Source organism: Lineus longissimus, chromosome 19 (assembly GCF_910592395.1).
Source record: "Lineus longissimus chromosome 19, tnLinLong1.2, whole genome shotgun sequence".
Classification (NCBI taxonomy): Eukaryota; Metazoa; Nemertea; class Pilidiophora; order Heteronemertea; family Lineidae; genus Lineus; species Lineus longissimus.
In genome coordinates this window covers 11,466,971-11,487,428 of record NC_088326.1, presented here as the reverse complement: position 1 = coordinate 11,487,428, position 20,458 = coordinate 11,466,971, and the positions used below count along the sequence as shown (strand labels likewise).

The window sequence follows — 20,458 nt, the reverse complement described above, 5'->3', positions numbered from 1 at the left end:
TTAGAACAGCGCCAGTCAGTCCTGGGGGTGTCTCTTATAGAGATGTTATACTGCAGATAGATTTGTATAACGGGTTCCATGTACTTGCTATAGAATATAATTGTGTACACCTGTAGCCACAAATCAACATCAACGTAATTAAATAGGTGCGACAGCTGTTCCGATGACAAAACAATGCAATATTATATTGGGTATCACAGAAAATGATATGCAGCTACATGTATCATGAGTTGATTATTACTGTGATTCGAGAGTTTGATCAATGACCGGCTACTTTGGCTGCAGAAGTGTCAACATATAAATGCCTATTTCGCAATTAAAGACCTAAAAACCTTAAAATATTGAAATCAGTAATCGCATTTGGATACAGTATTTCCGATTACGTAAATACGTACTGAGTGTATATTTCAACATTGCCGTTCTCACGGTGGGTAAAGATATTGGTTTACCTTCGCAACAAAATAGAAACAAGGCCCTCCCATTACAGTGTTGGAGGGGTACACTCGGATAAAAATAATAAATGCGGGTCTTGCGCCCCTCATAACGAACTATTTTGTGTCTGTTTCTTTTGTGTCGTCATTTCCTCTCCAGGTAAGCACGTATTTTTCTTAGGCAAACTGATACATTGAGCCACCGTGCATGCATGATAACTGTCTACGGCATTGTGTGTAACTGCATTTCTATTTCCCTGACCCAAGATTGATACGATCAGAGTACTCCTTTAAACTAATGCATGACGAGATCAATAAACTTGAACCAAAAGTGTTGATTCCTTGTAGTAATATTATGAGGCCGAATCAACGGCTGACATTATGGGTATGTATTACCCAAAATTTTAAGGAATACTACCTTATAATTTAGTCTTTCTTGCGTCTCCTTGTAATCACGCTATTCAAAACCATAGTTATTAGTTTTTTCATTGACACACAGTCCAGCACACTGTAAAATATGCGCCATCTGCCCATATCATTTTGTATTCCATATTATTTGATAAACGATGTTTTAATTGTTTGCCTTAATCAACTGGTGGTTACAAGACGTCAATGAAGTGATTCATTCGTTCGACAACATTTTTCGTTTCAGTTTTGTATCTTAATTTCACATTCGGATATCGGAATATACTATGCCCCGTTTTGTATGTAGTTCGCATCTATTTCTAATGCACTTCACTATTCGTTCGATTTCACGTTTTCCCAGCACCAATTTAGCAATATTTGGATAGATTAATAGGTAGTTCTAGTAACCAGCACCACCCCAAAGTGCTATTTTATAAGATGACAGTCAATGCACATGACATGGTGCTGGTTCACGTAGAATAGTGTAGTGTAGGGGAGGGAAACCTGGGACACATTCGCCCCAATTTAAATCCAACCTACAGGAAATAACGCCTTGAAAAAGAGTTCCTTATAAAAGTACATGCACTCACATTTCCTTACCTATTCCATGAATAAGATCATGTTGCTCCGCTAAGTTTATTGGGGTTGAGTCCGCTACTGTTCAGCAACTGATTTAATAGTCGTCACCAAACCTTAGCAGTCGCTTAACTAAACCGGTTTTGAAAAACCTGGCCCTTGTTTTCGACTTAACGATGCTTAACACCAGAAACTGCCAAAAATCTTACGCGCTGCTGCGGAAAATGTACAAACACGGGTCTTGCGCGACATCGCTCGTCAAGTCGCCTCTACTGCGCATGTCTTTGGATGAGCGTCAGGGAAGCCCGGAGTGAGTAATCGAACACTTTGATAATTTGACGGTGCGCCTTTTATACTTACAGGAGAATCATCATGTCTCACTGGTCTACATTGCAACAGTGTGGTTACTAGCAATAACGGTAAGCTTACTTTTATCATCCTATGGACATTGTCGGTGAGCAGTAGTGTTCTTACCACATCATGATCGGTTGTTACCTTTGCTTCACAGATATCAGCTAAAGATGATCGCTCGTTTGGAACCTTTGTGCCGGCAGTGAACAGACAGTTGCCTGGGTTCGATCATGGTGAGTATTTAACATAACGTTTCACCTTCCCCGACGGGCTCTGTACCTGACTTACTGTTTGGTGGCCGTATCATTGGCGAAGCTGGTAGTGAATACTTCGAAGCGCCGCCTTCCGTGATGACCATTTTGATAATCATTTCACCTGGAGGTTTGCAATCTGGTGATTTTTATTCAGGCGAGATGTGTCTAACATGTTTCAGACTAGGATTTGATCCGACTTTGCTGGCCATTGTAATATCGTCTGATTGATGCTCACGATGTCTTTTTCAGCAAATCAAGGGAGGTGGATTGCGCCATTCTACTTCATTCACGTGACGGACATTCAGTTCGGATTTATTGCAGCACGACGCGTGCCACCTGGGACCGGGTAGGCCGACAAGTCTGAAATGTGTTACTCAGTCCCTCTTCCTTTTCCCTATTTGCGAGGTAGAAATAATAAACAAGGCGACTATCGTTCACTGAAACCTTCTGGTATATCAAACGCACTCGTGTTCCAATATGGTGTACCTGCCACATCGCCACATCCTTCAAGTTAGATCGACAAAACCCATCTCTTTGCAAGAGGAGCTTAAATTTCGTCAGCCTCGGCGGACTAATCCAAGTGGTCATGAGAGATTGAAAATGCCAATATGTATTTCAGGTGGTCTCAGGAGATTGATAATGCAAATAGATTTGTTGACGCTGTCAACAGTATGGATCCGAAGCCGAAGTTCGTCGTGATGACAGGGGACTTGGTTGATGCGATGCCGGGTAAGCAAATGTTTTGAACAATCTCCAAGCCTCGCCAATGGTTAAACGTTGCCAAGCAAGCGACTGGCTCAATTTACCAGCATATTCGCCACCACGGAGTGAATATACTTCGACCTCTCATTGGACACTGGCAATGTTCAAAACAAACTAACCGATTCATCAACGATCTACCTACATCCAGACATTTCACAACACAGCCCCCTTTTTGGAAATGATCAAATGTCAGCCAAACTACCCTGCCAAGCAAGAAGGTCACTTGGGGTCCACTTACGGTTTGAAAAAACATGAACTACTCATATTGTAAACAATAACAATGGGATCGAAATCTCTTCTCATTGCAAAGTAATCTGGGAAACAATACTTGTCGGGAGCTTGGTTGGGGGTTACGACCCCCCCCCCACCCAACCCCTTCTATATCCGTGCCTGGATAATTCATTTTGCTCTCCGTTGACTTTGTAGGTGAAGAGAGCCAAGCCGAACAACAGGAAACTTTCCGGGAGTTATTCTCCGAGCTGGACACTGAAATCCCTTTCATCTGTCTACCAGGAAACCACGACGTTGGGGACAACCCCACTTCAGCTACAATTAGTGACTACAAGGCAAATTTCGGGGACGACTACTTTTCATTTTGGGTCGGAGGTGTCAAATTCATTGCATTGAATTCCCAGTATTTGGCCAACGACGCAGATCCCGATCAGGTAAGGAATCGTCTAAAATCTGACGTGTTACAGCAAAACCAGGCGCACGTAGCTCTGAGCTTGGCAGGTTGAGACGGACTGGTTGTTCATTTCACTGCTGAGTTCCTTTTGTGAAAGCAAAGTACGTCAGTTTCTCCAATTATCTCCCGGTGTCCTTTAGGTTCATCTTCTGCCGTACATAATTAATGAAAATTGTCACAATGTCATCCGGCAAAGTCTGAGCTTCATTTCATTTAATCTAACTTCATTTCATTTCCCGAAATTCAGGTAGCCGAACAGAAGGCCGAGCAGGATGAGTGGCTACAAAATGAGCTGTCTCATCCCACCTTCAAACCAAATCATACCATTCTCTTTCAACACATCCCGTGGTTCTATGGGTCTCCATATGAGGGCGCTGACATGTACAACATTCCAGTGATTCATCGACTCAATTGGCTGACACGACTGAAAGAAGCAGGCAAGTAGCCTATCATAATTACGTAACCCTGAAGTTACAAATTCTTAGTATATAAATTCTTGGTCTCAATTGATCTCTTTTTGTGTTGCAGGCGTGAATAACGTTTTCGCTGGACACATGCATCAAAACGCCGGCGGTCACGACCATGACCTTGAAATGACCGTGACCTCGGCCTTGGGTGCACAGTTAGGCAACGACGAAGCCGGATTCAGAATCGTGAAAGTCTACGGCGACCAGGTGGCGCACGAATACGTCGAGTTGGACAAGCCTCCGGTGGACATATCTTTGTAAAAAGTTGGGGTTGCAAATGGGGCAATAGGCCTATATGTTGGTTTTTAATGGAAATATGGCTTCCAGCAGTGACCGTGACTTCTCGGTGGGGTCACCTTTTCACTGTCATGAACACTTCACTAGTGTAACGGTGGGCCTACCGGTCCTGACCGAACAAACCGAAAGAGCGAGGACAGAACTTCGTTGCCATGGAACCTTTTTTGCAAATGGCGCCTGCTGTTGCTATGGCGACGTTTTTTTACCTGGCCTGAAACCGACAGCAACTATTGTGACGGTTCATGTGGTGCACTTCGAGAGGCGGAGTATATTGAAAATCACTGTATTATTACCAAAAAACTCCACAACTGCATTGTGCATATAAAAGGAAGTTTTATGATATAATAAAATAGTACATGCACCTCTATGGCATATACATGTATAGCTGTATGCGTTTTTTCCTGGATGACCAGTAATTATCTAAGGCGTACATCCCCCCCCCCCCCCCCGCCCGCCCCGGCGTACCCCTTCGAGGAGCATTCTTCATTCGTGATTATAGCGATGACAGGTGAGAGTTACAATGTAAGATGGCAAATATCGACTGTTCAGTTGACCGACACCACCCACCCTTCGGAATCAGCTTATAAAAAATAAGACTTGATAATTCTGTTCCCTTTTTTGGGGACAACCTGTCTCCGGCCAATTCTGCGGTTCTCCGGATGACAAATTGGACGAGTCTGAGGAATTCCGAAAACCTTGCTTCTTGCAAATTTGTGCAAAACAGAAGACTTGCGTTTCTCCACTTTACTCCGCGCTCCTACGGCTCGAAATCATCATCCGGAAGCCGCTTTCTGTTACAGGAGACAATGTTCGGTAAGTTTACATTTATTGAGGTGTAATGATGTAATAATAAGGTCGCTACGAGATTTCGAAAGTGACAGGGCAGGGCCATCCGGGCACCAGTTGTTTTCAATATGTAAATGTACATGTATGTAGGCCTACTCCGACTCCGCGCCTCTCGATATTTCAAACGTACAATGTAGGCCTGTTATCCCTTTAAGATATGTATTTTGTGTATGACTAAGGAGTAAAAAAGCCTGATCTCATGATCTGGGATGGGGCGGGGCTGGCGATAGTGCAGGGTTACTGCTGACCCATTTGGGAGCAGATTTTTACGTGTGCTGCTATGTGTTGCGATTTAGTTTACCTGTATAAGTGTAGGTGGCAGCACCTCCCGGAGGAATTTATCATGCACACCTCGCCTCTCGATATTTCAAACGTATAATGTAGCCATGTTATCCCTTTAAGATATGTATTTTGTATCTGATGAAGGAGTAAAAAAGCCTGATTTCAGGATCTGGGATGGGGCAGTGCTGGCGATAGTGCAGAGTTACTGCTGACCCATTTAGGAGCAGATTTTTACGTGTGCTGCCTTGTGTTGCGATTTAGTTTACCTGGATAATTGTAGGTGGCAGCACCCGGTCGAATTATCACGTCAATGTACACCGCGCCTCTCGATATTTCAAACGTACAATGTAGGCCTGTTATCCCTTTAATAATATGTATTTTGTATATGACGAAGGAGTTAAAAAGTCTGATCTCAGGATCTGGGATGGGGCAGGGTGTGCAGAGTTACTGCTGACCCATTTAGGAGCAGATTTTTACGTGTGCTGCCTTGTGTTGCGGTTTAGTTACCTGTATTAGTCTAGGTGGCAGCACCTCCCGGTCGAATTTATCACGTCAATGTACACCGCCCCTCTCGATATTTCAAACGTACAATGTAGGCCTGTTATCCCTTTAGTATATGTATTTTGTATATGACGAAGGAGTAAAAAAGCCTGATCTCAGGATCTGGGATGGGGCAGGGTGTGCAGAGTTACTGCTGACCCATTTAGGAGCAGATTTTTACGTGTGCTGCCTTGTGTTGCGGTTTAGTTTACCTACTTAAGTGTAGGTGGCAGCACCTCCCGGTCGAATTTATCACGTCAATGTGGGCCTACACCGCACCTCTCGATATTTCAAATGTACAATGTAGGTCTGTTATTCCTTTAAGATAGGTATTTTGTATATGACGAGGAGTAAAAAAGCCTGATCTCAGGATCTGTCTGGGATGGGGCGGGGCTGGCGATAATAGTGCAGAGTTGAGGAGCAGATTTTTACGTGTGCTGCCATGTGCGATTTAGTTTACCTGGATAAGTGTAGGTGGCAGCACCTCCCGGACGAATTTATCAAAGAAAAGGGATTACTAGGTTGTTTGTGTTTATTATTTGTAAGCATTCAAAACTTATGCGTGTCTAGTTTTATGTCTTGTCAATTTACCGAATACATGTATTATCATGTCATGAAATCATCTGAGACAGATTAAAATAAATGAAACATTTCGAGTGCGGTACAAGACGTGTTTTTTGTCACAGAAACATGCCTCAAGGCACAAGTTGGTGTAATGGTCTTTATAAATTCTTAATAGGCCGTGGCTATTCCTACCGTGACAGGGCAGGCTGGCCTGGCTGGAAGTCAAGGACCCTACCCACACCCGGAGCCAGGAGTAAAGGCACTTCCAACACTCGTCACAAACAAACACCACCTCAATCATGAATTAGGCCTACTTTCCTTACCCACCATCACCTATGTCACCACGGTGCGATCTATTTATTCACTCCGTATTATTCGCACCATCACGGTACGGTACCTTTCACCGTAACGGTGTTTCTGACGGTGCGAATAAGACCGGAAACAATGGCCCCATGCACCGTGACGGTTCGAATAGCCAGTTCCTTCTAAATAATAGGGATCCCTTCAGTATTTTGTGCATAACTTGATGATGGATACCGACTGAGGTGCGGCAAGGGCATTGTTCTGTATTGCTTGTGTGAAATTTGAGAACAAGAAAGCATATTGCATAAAACGCCTTGTCCTTCAGGGCCTATTTCCACATTTTCCACTTCAGCGTGCCACGCAGCACAAAAACACAAGGTCTTTGATGATATATCTTACCACAACACCTGGCCAAGAAGAAAGGCCTTGAGTGTGATACACAGCATGAAGATCGATGTGGAGGAAGGCCTTTATGAAGAAATCAGAAGAAAAAGTCGCAACATTTTTAAATCTAAATGTTAATGTGTTATTTATTTTATTCTATCACTATCATTTCGACTGTATCGGTGGCTAGGCTAAGGCCCCTAACATGTATATTTAGCTTCCTCGACTCAGAACGAGCTCGGAGATCAACCAGAGGGGTTATGGAATGATAACATATCATTCATTAATAAGATTACATTATCAATATCAGACATTGTAGTGTCTAATTCACATGTAAGACGAATAAGACATAAATGTTAGGTGGTGTCAAAGGAACTTCAGTCTTCTGTTACTTAGCATGCCCAAGACTTGACCTTGGGTTGGAAAAACAATTTCGACAAAATTCCCATTGAAAGACGAAGGATGGAAGACAATGAATAAACAGATCGGCAAACACGTACAGTCTAGCTCACATTATAATCAACACTGACTTTGGAAAAATATCTCCAAAATGAATGCACCATATCCAATGCAGTTTTTAGCATATTGTGAGAAATTTTGTTTTCTCGCCATACATAAGAAATGTGTTAGCGTAGACTTTTCCTTTTGTATTTAGACATTTGAAAAAAGTCGGTGTTGAAATCATTATGAGCCTGACTGTACTAATTGTCCTCTTGCAAACAAATCAAAGCAGGAATTCAGACATAATACAGGTAGGTGCGATTAAGTTGATTTTGAAATCAAAAGATGGCACCACCGCCAGCCAACCCAATGGCAATGCAAAGGAACCGTTACAAATCAATGCCATGCAGATGCATTAATGTACACAGTACATTTAACAGAATTTGAGATTTTCTGAATAAAACTACAAGTGTCAGGTCATTTTCCAAAAGTGGCCATCACCATAATTATTTCACCAAGATAGAGCTCTTCAATTAAAAGGCTGGTTTAGATGAACTTTCTACTAACAATTGCTGGAAACTGAAGGTTCGAACTTGATAGATAATAACCAATTCACATTGTGTCAGGGGGAGAGTGTCATAAATCTACTGGATAATGATGTAATTCTTTAACACCATACCACAGACACTTCTCTGAGATTTCAGTTGTAATTTCTTTTCACAATTACAGTATTTTTGAAAATATGAAATTATGGTGTTGGCAAAAATCACTTTTTGAAAATGACCCTAGTACAATGGTTGTGGTATTGTCATAAAGTGTCTACAGGGGAATGATATAAAGCTTTACAGCTGAATACATGTAATTCTTAGCACATTGTCTTTTATTGCAGGTTTTCAGGTTTCAAGATCTTTCAGCCATGATATGGAATATTTACATTGTCATCTAGATTTGTAAACCCCTTCATTTTGCAAGCCTAATATTTTTGTAATTTTCACAAAAGGGGTACAACTTGGGTGCAAAAAAAATGTTTAACTGAATGTTTTATCATGAAAAAAATAAGTGCACTCAAAACTGAAAATGACAGTTTTGCTGCAAATATATAGGCTGCAAAAATGAAGGAGTTTACACTAGTGCAAACTGGACATTGAGGCATCCCCTGAATCGAGCCGATGGCCAAGATGAACAGGACATTCAGCCTGCTAGCGTTAAATGCCTAACTGGGGAGTGCCACTCGACAGAGGCAGACGTGACATGACGTAAAAATAAGAAAGTCACGGAAAGGAGAAATATGAACAGCATACCAGTTGGTCGCAGCTTCTTTCAACGAAAACCATGTTAAAGAGCGCCTAGGCCCTTGGGTGCGTGTTGCGAAGCAATTACAAAAATGTCATGAGATATCTGTCTTCACAGAGGAATGCCACATCGCCAGTTAACGGTAAGTCTAAACTACATACAGCAAGTCTTTTGCTTGGATTTACTAACCTCGCCTCATCAGCTTCCCCGATACGCAGAAGGTTGTGGCTTCAAAATGTGACATGAATAACCAGTAAAGCGATCGATGTTGATGAGGTATCGCAATGAGATAGGCCTCTTCTCTCCACTGAAGAATGGTGATTACCTCTCACCATTTAACCTCGGCCCAGAAACACTGGCTTCAAAATGTGACATAATTAACAAGAAGAGTGAGAGTTGTTGACGTGGTATTGCGATTCGATAGGCCTTTTCTCTCTACTGAAGAATTGCGGGCTTGTTATGTATCGGGGGCCTAGGGAGTCCATGCTGATTGAGGCAGGTTTCTAACACTAGTCGATTCGGGTGGGGTTCTAACTCTAGCTATCTTTATTTGCTGGAATATCGTAATGCCTTTAAAGGCACAATTAGGTCAAGTTAACAGATGGAAGAAGTTTACACATCGCATTATAAAGTGTTTCCCAAAAAATACAAGAATAATACAATTTTATCAAAGTAACATACTCTTGAATAGAACAGATATGGTTGCCATGGCAACACTGATCTCTTCCTATAAAAACCTGATAATTTGCTTTCATTGGTCATAGTGATATTAACACAATTTCATGGCAATGCAGGTCTCTGAAAATGAATCCTCACAAAAAAATAACTTATCAATATTCAAAATTTTGTGACGATCAGTGTCAAAGTGGCAAGATTATTCTATAGTGCCTGGTCAGGATGATACCATGGTTATGTCTCAGTAAAGGTATGCATGTGCCACAGTTATATCGACTTCTCGGGCGTTTTGGTAAGATATTAGATAGTGATCAGTTGCCAAGGATATTGTACATATTGTTGTATATGTCCGCAGCGCTAACCAGGGATTTCAAGCAGCAGACTCCTCATTAAAAAGGGGATGAAAAGTATTCCTAAAATGTATTTCTGGTACATTATTTCAATTTAGTTTAGGCCTACATACCCAGGGACTCAAGGTACTCCGCAATACAGGCAACTCCCTTGTTCAAATTTCCCTGCTGGGAACCTTCCGGACAATGGCCTATCACAATTGCTGAAAAATAGAAATCAACAATTAAAGGAAGCCTGTAGCGAAACGCTTATAAAAATGGTGAGTTTTGAACAGCCCGGTTTGGCAGGAATAAGCTTCCATTGATAAATATTGGCAGTTTCGAGTTCCCCAGGCAGTTGATTATGTGAGCTGGGAATCTGTGGGGAACACTGCATAATGTTGCATAACATTACTGACTCCAGTCAATAGTAGTACGTCCACGACATGGAAAACGCCGCCGTTTTTAAACCCCGGGGATACTCCGAACCAGAAAAAGCCCGGAGAAGACACGGCGAGGACTTACACTACATACAAAGTAGTTACTAAACACGGCGACAGATAGCATGGTTTTTCTGCACTGTTACCTTTTGATGCATGCGCCGTGGTAACCAGGCCGCCTGTCGCCGGGTGGCGAACTAACTAACACCTACGTTTTTGTGATTACACTACTTAAAACGCCGTGCTTAATTTAGCCCCCATTTAGCCCTGAATCCATCGCCGTGACAAGAAAACACCGGCGTTTTCTAGCGCCGGCGTTTTCGAGGGGAAAATTAACAGGCGTAAGCGCAAAAACTCCGGACCAACACTGGCGTTTTATGTAGTGGACGCGACACTAATGAACTGCATAAGAGGTGACCAACAATTTAGTTATTTTTACCAAGTTCAGCTAATCTAAATGAAGACTTGAGTCATGATCGGATCTCTTTAGGGGTCATTGCCCACAGAAAAGCTACACCAGCCTACCTGTTTTCGAACTTTGTAACGTAATGGCTCCTTCCCCCTTCTTCTTTCCAAATACTATTTTATCATCCTCTGCCCGTAAGAATTGATATTTGATGCCTTCAAGGTGAATGCCACTCGCCATAAAAACAGAATAGTCCTTGGAGTTAAAGCATTTGGCAACGTTAACTCCTTCCTGACCTTGCAATTTTAAAGCCTAAAAAAGAGGTAAAAAGATTCATAAGGTAAGGGGATGGCGTAAGGATGCAAGCACCTCACCACCGATTTTCAGACACCTTATACGCCAGCACACTCTGGCCTTAAGCCCCCCCCCCCCCGCTACACACTCAGCATATCAAATCTAAGGAGTCCGGTCCGTGTACCAATATCCTAATCCCCCCCTTTCTGGGAGATTGCTATCTAACCTTGACCGCCTTCTTTGTAGGCATTTTCCCTTTAAACCCATTTACTTCCTATCATTTTCATCATTACGAGTTTTTATATAGAAAATGCCCTTTTTGACAAGTTGCAAGAAATCTTTCAAAAAAAGTACCCTTGTTTTGTTTTCTGGAAGATACGACGCCCGAGTTTTAAATTGAACACATAATGAACCTCTTGGAAAGTGCACACTGCCCCCTCAGCTATCTGACTTAGGGGGGGGCCTGGTAACCGCCCTCCCTTGAGGTGAAACCTGGGAGGAGACCAGATCTTCATGCATTGTAACTCGGCCAGTAAGTGAACCAAGCAGTGAATAGGAGATATTCTAATTCTTTTAGGACATTTTCATCCTAACCCAAAGATTACTTCTAACCAATTACTGATATCCTGGGGTCGGTCAACAGGCTAAAAATATATCGGGGTTGAATCTGAAGCGGTTTTTGACCAAACTCTTTCAGGCCTAGTTGACAAAACAATGCCCTGGTAACGGATGACAGCTATAACTCTCCAGGTGAGCTAGAAACCATGGTTTTTGTTGTCGAATGCTGGACTAGACTAACTTCCTCTCCAGGTGAGCTAGAAACCATGGTTTTTGTTGTTGAATGCTGGACTAGACTAACTTCCTCTCCAGGTGAGCTAGAAACCATGGTTTTTGTTGTCGAATGCTGGACTAGACTAACTTACTCTTCAGGTGAGCTAGAAACCATGGTTTTTGTTGTTGAATGCTGGACTAGACTAACTTACTCTCCAGGTGAGCTAGAAACCATGGTTTTTGTTGTCGAATGCTGGACTAGACTAACTTTCTCTCCAGGTGAGCTAGAAACCATGGTTTTTGTTGTTGAATGCTGGACTAGACTAACTTACTCTCCAGGTGAGCTGGAAACCATGGTTTTTGTTGTCGAATGCTGGACTAGACTAACTTACATTTGCGTGTCCAGCTGTTGTCCAGGCTGCGCCCCCATCGATGCCTATAATACATGCCCTGTCGCAGTTCGCGTTACCTGCAAAAAAAAAAGAAAAAGAACAAGATAAAACTTCGCTCCGATTATGAAAAAAGGGTTCAATCGATTCTTGAAGAGAATCGACTCGAACTCCAGTGCAAATCTGCCATTGGTGACGTCATTGGCATCAAAAACTATTCTCATGACCTTTTTCAAAATATCCTGACGATAAAATCAGCAACGAACTTTGGCCGCCGATTCACTCTGCCGCTCGCGAGACCTTGTCACAATCGTCATGTGGCGACGACTCTGGACAGATTTTTCAATATGGCAACGTCGAATGGTATTAGAGGGACTACTTCCCTCTCATTTCCAGGTACCCTAAATCACGTATCCCAAATCTCGTCCCCAGTAGCCCCACTAATATTACTGGGAAACACATACCTGACGCGTCCTTTGTTTGCGCAATCAAATTGTCGATATAGCTATCCCAAGACATGTTGGTTTTGAACGGGGTCTGAAAAGAATAGATTAGGTAGGTAATTAGACTGGAATGCAGGGTTCTCCACTATGCTTTTTGTCCAGGCGCAGCACCCGGGCAGAATCATCTTCCCCACTTCAGCACCCGGACAAAAAAGTTAGCACCCGGACAGACTCATAGAGTTGGTAATGGTTTTACTGTTATAGCACCCAGACAGATTTTGCTGCCAACCTGGACAGAACTGAAGTGAATTCTCAATTGTGTCAAAATATGGCGACAGCACCCGGCCCAAAAAAATTGTTGGGGAGAACACTGGAATGGTAGTTATATTCTTGTGATACCACTATCTTAGTATTGTGTCAATTTGGAAGCGTTCCTGACTGAAACTGTCAGTCAATTGGGGCACAGGCATTTGTGAAAGAGTCTATGAGCCTTGCCCAAGGACACGCAGACAAAATAGTGTTGATCCATCCGAGTATCGAACCTACAACCTCCAGGTTATAAGCCTGGTGCCCTAACGACTCTGTCACTAATCCCCCTCGATTTAAGTTGGCATTTGGCTTTTGTTTTCTCGACGCTAGGTGATACCAGCATATCTGGCAAAGGGCCTATTGTCCCTCCATTGCCCGTGGCAAATGTTCTTCCAAATTGGTCCCATATCATACTCCACACACACTCACACATTCCCACACACCCTAGGCTGGTTACTTGAAGCACATACTCAGGGATTTGAGGCAAAACGTGCTAATACGTTGCCAGAAGTACTCCTAGTCCTACTGTCTCAAATACCTGTACATCCGATAGTCATAGTGGACGGACGCAGTGTGTGTAATGCTTGGAGTAACACGCACACTTCTAATCGTCTAGCTATTCTACCCTACCACTGCTACTAAAAGATGGAATCGCTGGACTTAAAAGTATTTGGCCTAGATGACCCATAGGACTAACACACCAATTCAATATATACAAACCAGTGAAAAACGTCTAAGAAATAGTGTACCTTTGAGCAAATAACCGGACACACTTCCCAATAACGGCTCGACGAAGGCCAAGAGTAAAACGAGCTAGAGCAGGCCCGTGCAATAAGGTATGGATGGGTGTGCAGTGAATGTACGGACAACTCAACCTATAGTAAACTAGTGAATAGTGAATGAGGTCAAATTATGTCACTGTTCAATGCAAGCCTTCAGTGTAAACGGTGTACAATGAATCATTTTGCCGCTTGAGCACGCAGCACAGGCAGGATATAGTTTGTGGGTGTGAGGCCTTGGGCAAGTCACTTGTCTATCTCATCAGTGAGTCCTCTGACCTGTGATCTTGGGCAAGTCACTTGTCTATCACCAATGATCATGAGTCATCTGCCTGTGATCTTGGGCAAGTCACTTGTATTTCCTATCGGTGAGTCTTCTGGACTGTGATATTGGGCAGGTCACTTGTCTATCTCACTGATGAGTCATTTAACCTATGACCTTGGGTAAGTCACTTGTCTATCTCATTAATGAGTCATCTGACCTGTGATCTTGGGCAAGTCACTTGTCTATCTCATCAGTGAGTCGTCTGACCTGTGATCTTCGTCATCAATGAGTCGTCTGGCCTGTGATCTTGGGCAAGTCTCTTAGCTTTCTCATCAACGAGGCAGCTGGTCTGTGATCATGGGCAGGTCACATGTACTGTCCTCGTTAGTACTAGTAAATACTTTTACGTGTCGCTTCTTCTCGTTATAGTGACATCTTTTTTATTCATACGACCCAATACGTGGGAACTAATACTTGCCCTGGGATATAGATACTCCGGCACAAGGGCATCGGGCTCTCCTTCTGTCAGAGTTGGGTTAACGGAGGCATTGCTTACACTTACAGTTTGTGGTGAAGCAATGAATTCAGAGGCCTAGATATCTAAATGGGCCTATGAATTTACACCTTTTGTTATATTCATGTATTCAGGACAACCAGGCCTATATCATGAATACATGTGCATGTACTTGCACAATAGGCATCTATCTTTTGGCCTATTTCACCCTGGTCGACGAGGTCATGCTCATTTTAAAGCTGTTGCAAAAATCTGGATAGTTTGCTCGTCCGCGATGCACATTCAAAGAACGCGAATCGTCGAGTTATCGTGTGTCTTCACTGACTTCTACTTTCGTGGTAACGGAAATTCATTTGACACGAGGCCTATTTATTCTTGTCGACATAGACTACGAAAGCCCAGAAACCTCATTCGAAATTCAATATTGCTCCACACTATTTTAATATTGAAATCAGTCCTCAATATTGAATCGTGACTTCAATATTGAAATCCGACTTCAATATTGAAAAAGTGGCATTCAATATTGAAGTTATGTTTATAAGAAATTGAAATAGTGGGGGGGGGGATATAGGGATTATATTGACTGGTGCATTACATTTAGCCCACCAGGCCTTCTCGACAAAATGGCGCCCCGAGGCGGAAGTAAAGTCGGTAGACAGAGGACGTCTGCTTGCTGTCTAATAAATCGCAGAATGTTGTGAAGAAAATAAGAGAAACCAAGGTGACTGAAGTCGTCTGCTTAAATGTTGTGTTTTCATGTCAGAATCCGCAGCGGCCGCAAGACATCCCGCACCCCGGAAGACAACCGAGGCGTGACTACACAAAAATGGCGATATGCATTGGAAACACCCTGAACGACAAACAAGTCCTATTGGTGAAATTAGGGTCTTGATAACCACAACGATGTGAGGAAGATGCGACAGGGATGACCATGAACACTCATAAATTCTCACCGAATGTGGGGTAGGAATTGAAACAATGGAAAATGTTAAAGTATATACATAATATACTCACCGGTGAGGAAAATAGAAGGAACTGTCGTGAACGTGTATGTGCCTTAGGAACCCGGATAATGGACTGACCTGGAATACGCTCGGACTTTCAACTCGTCATGACTTGGCACTCTGCCCTCATAATACTTGATTATTTGTCGTCTTCGTGTTATACAATTATATGTAGAATATTCAATGGTTGCTCACGAAGCGTGCCCGCAGATTGAGATTCACGCAGTGAACCTGATTACGCATGCGTCACGGTGTTTGTTCGCAGGTTCCCGTCGTGTGGAGATTTTGTTTTGCCAGAGACGTCTATTTTTTTGTCAAGGGCGTAGCTAGCGCGGCAGGGGGTGGGGGGGGGGGGGCATAAGTCACCAAAGATGTGTTTTTGAGCGTGATTTTGGCCGTAAAATCTCAAAAAATGTAATTTTGCCCCCCCCCCCCCCCCCCCCAGGAGGCATTTTGCTCCGTTCCCACCAGGACCAAAAAGCTAACAACGCCCTTGTTTGTCAGAGCGTAATTATTTGCACTGAGACAAGACCACCATTGATTTTTTAAGCCGTTTAGCAGTTAATCGTCGATGTTTGACCGCCAACCTAATATACCAACCTTGCCTCGATGCACATCGTAATTACTAATTACTAGCGTTACCAGCTATACTGATTACTTGCTAATTACAATCATTGAGGTACTAGAACTACCTTGTTATAATGTAGGGCTGACCTGATTGAACACCCCGGATCATGCCGCCCTATATATGACTACGTCATGATATATGAATAAGTATTTGAAAAATTAAAAATTGTAACAGGTACTCTTCTTGACCCTTACTGCACGGGCAAGTAGGCCCTATTATTGGCGCGAATGTGATTTCGCGCTCAGATATTTTGACGTTGTATCATCGATATTTCAAATAGTAGCGTCAAGTTGCCAAAGAGAATTGGGAATTGCCATACAAATTGGACATCTTCAAGTTGGCTTTCAATTGGCTTTTCCGTAAATAAATGTCACTCTCCGTTTTGACCCAGTAGTTTTCACACGGAGGCCCAAAAGGACGGTAAAATTTCCTTTTTAAGTCGAATGAATTAAACAATCTTGATGTTGCTATTGTTTAACGTAATTATGTTCTTACGAAACTAAACACCGCTCAACGAGAAGGAAATGGTGTTGGACAGGATATATGGGCAGTTGTACTGACTTTTCTGGTACGCCATATACTCTTGTCTGACCGAAGAAAGGAGTCACCATCCAACTGGTGCCTTACCGAAGTAGGGCACAGAAAAACTCTCATCCTGCATACCCAGGAGGAGGAATACTCCTCCAAGTGCAGAGTGGGAACGCCGGGAGAAGACTCCGCATCATCAGTCCACCTGACTGCCGAAGAAGAACTTTGAGAGTGGGAGTTTTTCCAAGAAAAAAACTTTGCTGTGCGGCAAATTCGACATGTGGCAGCACCGTTTAGGCAGCCGCAGACCTCAAACCCTTTTACAAACACAAAATCAGAAATGGTATTTTTATACCAGTTTAACAATGCCCATGTTAAGTCATTTGCAATAATAGCAAACTTACACCTACTTAGCGTTGTTTAAATTCTTCAATGCAATTTTGTGCGTGTCCCACGATATGGCCATGCATTGCTGGGAATCAGAATAGCTTAGGATTGATTCTACTTGAGTCCGTGAACTAAGAAATGCAAAGATAAAATGTCCGTCAGAAAAAAGTTTGGGACGCTCTTTGGACGAAGGTAAGTGGTCATCTTCAAAAAGATGGGATCGAAATTGTTCCGTTCTTTGATGCGGATATAGTCATTAGGGAAGTTCCGGCATTCCGGTGGTATTTTCCTAGATTTTTGCGGGAATGTCGTGTCCTGTCAGCCATGGCTAAACATTTGGGAAGTGAGAGATTCGGCAACTGCCCTATCATACCCCCTTTAGACTTAGCAGGTATATACATGTATCTCAATCCTGATAAGATGCAATAACCTTGGTGGTCGAGATGCAACTACCCTGGTAACGCAACTTGGATTGGATCACGATTTCGGAAGGCAGCATGTTATGCAACAACCGAATACCACACTGAACTTCCAGCGGAATTGCCTTCGTAGCCTCCGTAGAAATGCAGTCATACACACTGCCGTAATGCAATCACCATGCATGCGACTTAGCTGGAACTTGGAATTCACAGTACTGTATATGTACATCCGTCTACACAATGGCAATGTTGAGATTTATGCTTCATACGTATTTACGCAATTAGGAAGTTTCAAATTCAATTGCAAATTTCACATTCTTAATATTTGACGTAATAGGAAATCTATAATGGGACCAACATTCAATTTCCTTCTCTGTTCCAGGTCAGCCGCCCAGGGAAGATCTCTCTTCGAGGCCGCTGTCATCGGTGACCTTGCCAAGGTCAAGCGACTGGTGGATGGCGGTGCATACGTGAACCATTGCAATGTGGACGGGTTCACACCCCTCCACGCCTCCGCGCAAATGGGACACGAAGAAGTAGTGAAGCTGCTCCTAGAAAATGGCGGCGAGCCGAATACGAAGAATAAGAACGGACAAACGTGCATTGGTTCCGCAGCTCATCGTGGTCATCATGACGTCGTTGACCTTCTGATTCAAAATGGCGCCGAGGTAAACACACGATGCGAGAGTAGAAGTTGGAATCCGTTAGGATATGCCGTGAGACATGGGCATGGGAAAGTCGTGGAGGTTTTGATCAAAGCTGGCGCTGACGTTCAGAGTAAAGATGGCGATGACCAGTCGCCGCTCAATGCGGCGGCGCAGCGCGGCAATGTTGAGATTGTTTGCTGTCTTGTCGCGGCAGGAGCGGACGTGGAGAGCACGGACGTAAAGGACAGGACACCTCTGAACCACGCAGCCGCAGGCGGTCACAGGGAATGCCTGGAGGAACTCCTAAAAGCTGGTGCAAAGGTTGAGACCAAGAACGCACGAAAATGGACGCCGCTCTATTCAGCTGTGTACACAGGCGACGCGGAGGTAGTAGAAATTCTACTCCGCGCAGGCGCAAATGCCAATTGCCGCGGCCCGTCGAGATCGGCTCTCCAGGAGGCTGTCAAGCGGGGTCATCTTGGCGTGGTGAACATTCTGTTGGCTGCCGGAGCGAAAGCGAACGAGAAGACACCGGATGGTCCTCTCGTGTACGAGGCGGCGCGGAATCACCACCTGGATATTTACCGTACGCTGATGCTCTGCTCTGGCCCGGATGTAAATGCTGCGGATAAGTTTGGAAAGAAGGCGCTGCAGTATCTTCCACTCTACGGAATCGTCGGCTACGAGACTTTGGATAAAATCGGGAAGATGCAAAAGAAACTTACTCTCGTCACAAAAGAGGAGATGCCTAATATCACACATTGTCCTGATATGAATTTTCTCCACACGATTCCTGGACTTGGCAGCATAGATTTTTTGAACTTTCTGAATCCTGAAACTAGCGTCTATGACGACGTGGAAACCAGGATTACCAGTGCAACGAGTGATTTGTTGGAGCGCCTCGACCTGAAACGTATAAAATGCGGCAGCGTGGCAGAGGGAACGAAAGTTGGCCTACCCGATGGAATCGATTATGTATTCGTGTTGGAAAAATACGCAGAGAAGACTATCCACGTTCAAGACATCGGGAGCGGGTACAAGCGCTGCGTCAAAAAGGTGCTCATGCCGCCCTCTATCAAGGAAAACCTGATTACAGAAGGCAGTCATGTTTTCCATGGTTACTACGAAGGTCTCCTGTTCGAAGAGATAGATAAACAAGCTGCGCAGACTTTAGATTTGATCTGCGCACCGCATACACTTCCGGCAGAAAACAACGCGAGTACGCCGCTGTACTTCCGCTGGAAGGACCGTAGCAACGAGTCATTGGCTGTGAATGTGTACGTTGACATTGTTCCTGCGATTCAGATCACGGGTTGGCCGGAGGATGCGCGCGAATCTACATGGATGATGGACAAGGAAGAACTCGGCCAACATGGCCACCAACTCGTCGCGAAACCGCCCAGCAGACACAGTAAACTCGGAAAAACATATCTCCCTGACGTCGCCCGAAAGTTCTGGCGAACCTCCTTCGCAGAATTGGAGACGCTCCACATCAGTAGCTTGGCGCCAGAGGTCAAAAACATCTTCGTCACGGCGAAGATGATTCGGAATCCCGATGTTTGCCGAATCATGATTCGGGACAAGATGGGGATGATGCACAGCGTGGATAAGTTTATTTCGACCTACATGCTCAAGACTGTGTTCTTGCACAACGTTGAGGTCTTCTTCGAAAGTGGGGAGTCATTCAGCAAGAAGGTCTTCAAGATCTACGAGGAACTAGAAAAGGCACTCTCCGACACTCTTCTACCCTCCTACTGGCAACCCTGCATAAACGTTCTAGACCAGGTACGCACGGATACCGCAAAAGCTTTTGAGGTTGCGAAGATCATGAAGGCGTTCGTTGGCGCTTTGTACATGCGCGATGGACTGCAAGACCCGACCGCTGCCGCGCAGCCGGAAGCTCAATATGGCTACCAGGTATATCAGTTGGACTGAGCCCTTTATGAATGGCTTGTTGATAGGCGCTGTCTTAATAACGTACGTCATTTAGAGTGTCGCATCATACTCCAATAAATTGAAACGCAACCTCAGATGACATTATATAACACATAATGTATGGTCACAGTTCCTTATTCTTTGAACACGCAGATTAATCACTTCAAGCATTATTATCATAGACTAGAGCGTGACGTAGTATTCTAAACAAGGACGGCTCCTGGCCGATGGTACAGTCATCACACTGACGGTCTATAAACGCTTCGGACACACTAATGCACACGGTTGATGGGGATTGGGTGGAAAGTTCCCACGATTTTGGCATATACATGCGTACATAAAGGCCCTTAGCTTAGGCTCTCATAAACAGCTGATGGCTATTGTGCCTGCCCGTCTTTGGTCAATCACAACAAGG

The 20,458-nt window shown here is 43.8% G+C and overlaps 3 protein-coding genes across 4 annotated transcripts; 2 read left to right on the top strand and 1 right to left on the bottom strand.

The window, feature by feature from the left end:
• The first annotated feature begins 1,026 nt into the window (after positions 1–1,026).
• LOC135502976 (serine/threonine-protein phosphatase CPPED1-like) lies at positions 1,027–4,591 on the top strand. Its single transcript, XM_064796211.1, has 8 exons — positions 1,027–1,135; positions 1,775–1,831; positions 1,921–1,996; positions 2,267–2,363; positions 2,637–2,746; positions 3,206–3,444; positions 3,712–3,901; positions 3,993–4,591. Exons 1-8 carry the CDS (start codon positions 1,124–1,126, stop codon positions 4,190–4,192), a joined length of 981 nt encoding a protein of 326 aa, XP_064652281.1. The 5' UTR covers positions 1,027–1,123; the 3' UTR covers positions 4,193–4,591.
• Positions 4,592–7,275: 2,684 nt separating this feature from the next.
• LOC135502847 (profilin-like) lies at positions 7,276–15,662 on the bottom strand. 2 transcript variants are annotated; one of them, XM_064795961.1, is made up of 5 exons: positions 15,510–15,662; positions 12,650–12,722; positions 12,189–12,265; positions 10,851–11,043; positions 7,276–10,109 (listed from the first exon to the last, which is right to left on the bottom strand). In XM_064795961.1, the coding sequence occupies exons 2-5, from the start codon at positions 12,702–12,704 to the stop codon at positions 10,012–10,014; spliced, it is 423 nt and encodes a 140-aa protein (XP_064652031.1). In that variant the 5' UTR covers positions 12,705–12,722; positions 15,510–15,662; the 3' UTR covers positions 7,276–10,011. The 2 variants fall into 2 exon arrangements, with proteins under 2 accessions (XP_064652031.1, XP_064652032.1); XM_064795962.1 differs by lacking the exon at positions 15,510–15,662 and adding an exon at positions 13,687–13,826.
• A 1,531-nt stretch (positions 15,663–17,193) lies between these two features.
• Positions 17,194–20,148, top strand: LOC135502824 (serine/threonine-protein phosphatase 6 regulatory ankyrin repeat subunit C-like). The gene is made up of 2 exons (XM_064795928.1): positions 17,194–17,234; positions 17,844–20,148. Exons 1-2 carry the CDS (start codon positions 17,194–17,196, stop codon positions 20,041–20,043), a joined length of 2,241 nt encoding a protein of 746 aa, XP_064651998.1. The 3' UTR covers positions 20,044–20,148.
• The last annotated feature ends 310 nt before the right edge of the window (positions 20,149–20,458 follow it).

Coding starts and splice junctions, on each gene's coding strand:
- LOC135502976 (XM_064796211.1), top strand. Junction 1,832..1,920: donor TGTGGTTACTAGCAATAACG/GTAAGCTTACTT, acceptor TTTGCTTCACAG/ATATCAGCTAAAGATGATCG. Junction 3,445..3,711: donor ACGACGCAGATCCCGATCAG/GTAAGGAATCGT, acceptor CCCGAAATTCAG/GTAGCCGAACAGAAGGCCGA.
- LOC135502847 (XM_064795961.1), bottom strand. CDS start 12,704: ATGTCTTGGGATAGCTATATCGACAATTTGATTGCGCAAACAAAGGAC. Junction 12,266..12,649: donor GCAAACAAAGGACGCGTCAG/GTATGTGTTTCC, acceptor TTTTTTTTGCAG/GTAACGCGAACTGCGACAGG. Junction 11,044..12,188: donor CAACAGCTGGACACGCAAAT/GTAAGTTAGTCT, acceptor CCTCTTTTTTAG/GCTTTAAAATTGCAAGGTCA.
- LOC135502824 (XM_064795928.1), top strand. CDS start 17,194: ATGTCCGTCAGAAAAAAGTTTGGGACGCTCTTTGGACGAAG. Junction 17,235..17,843: donor GGGACGCTCTTTGGACGAAG/GTAAGTGGTCAT, acceptor TCTCTGTTCCAG/GTCAGCCGCCCAGGGAAGAT.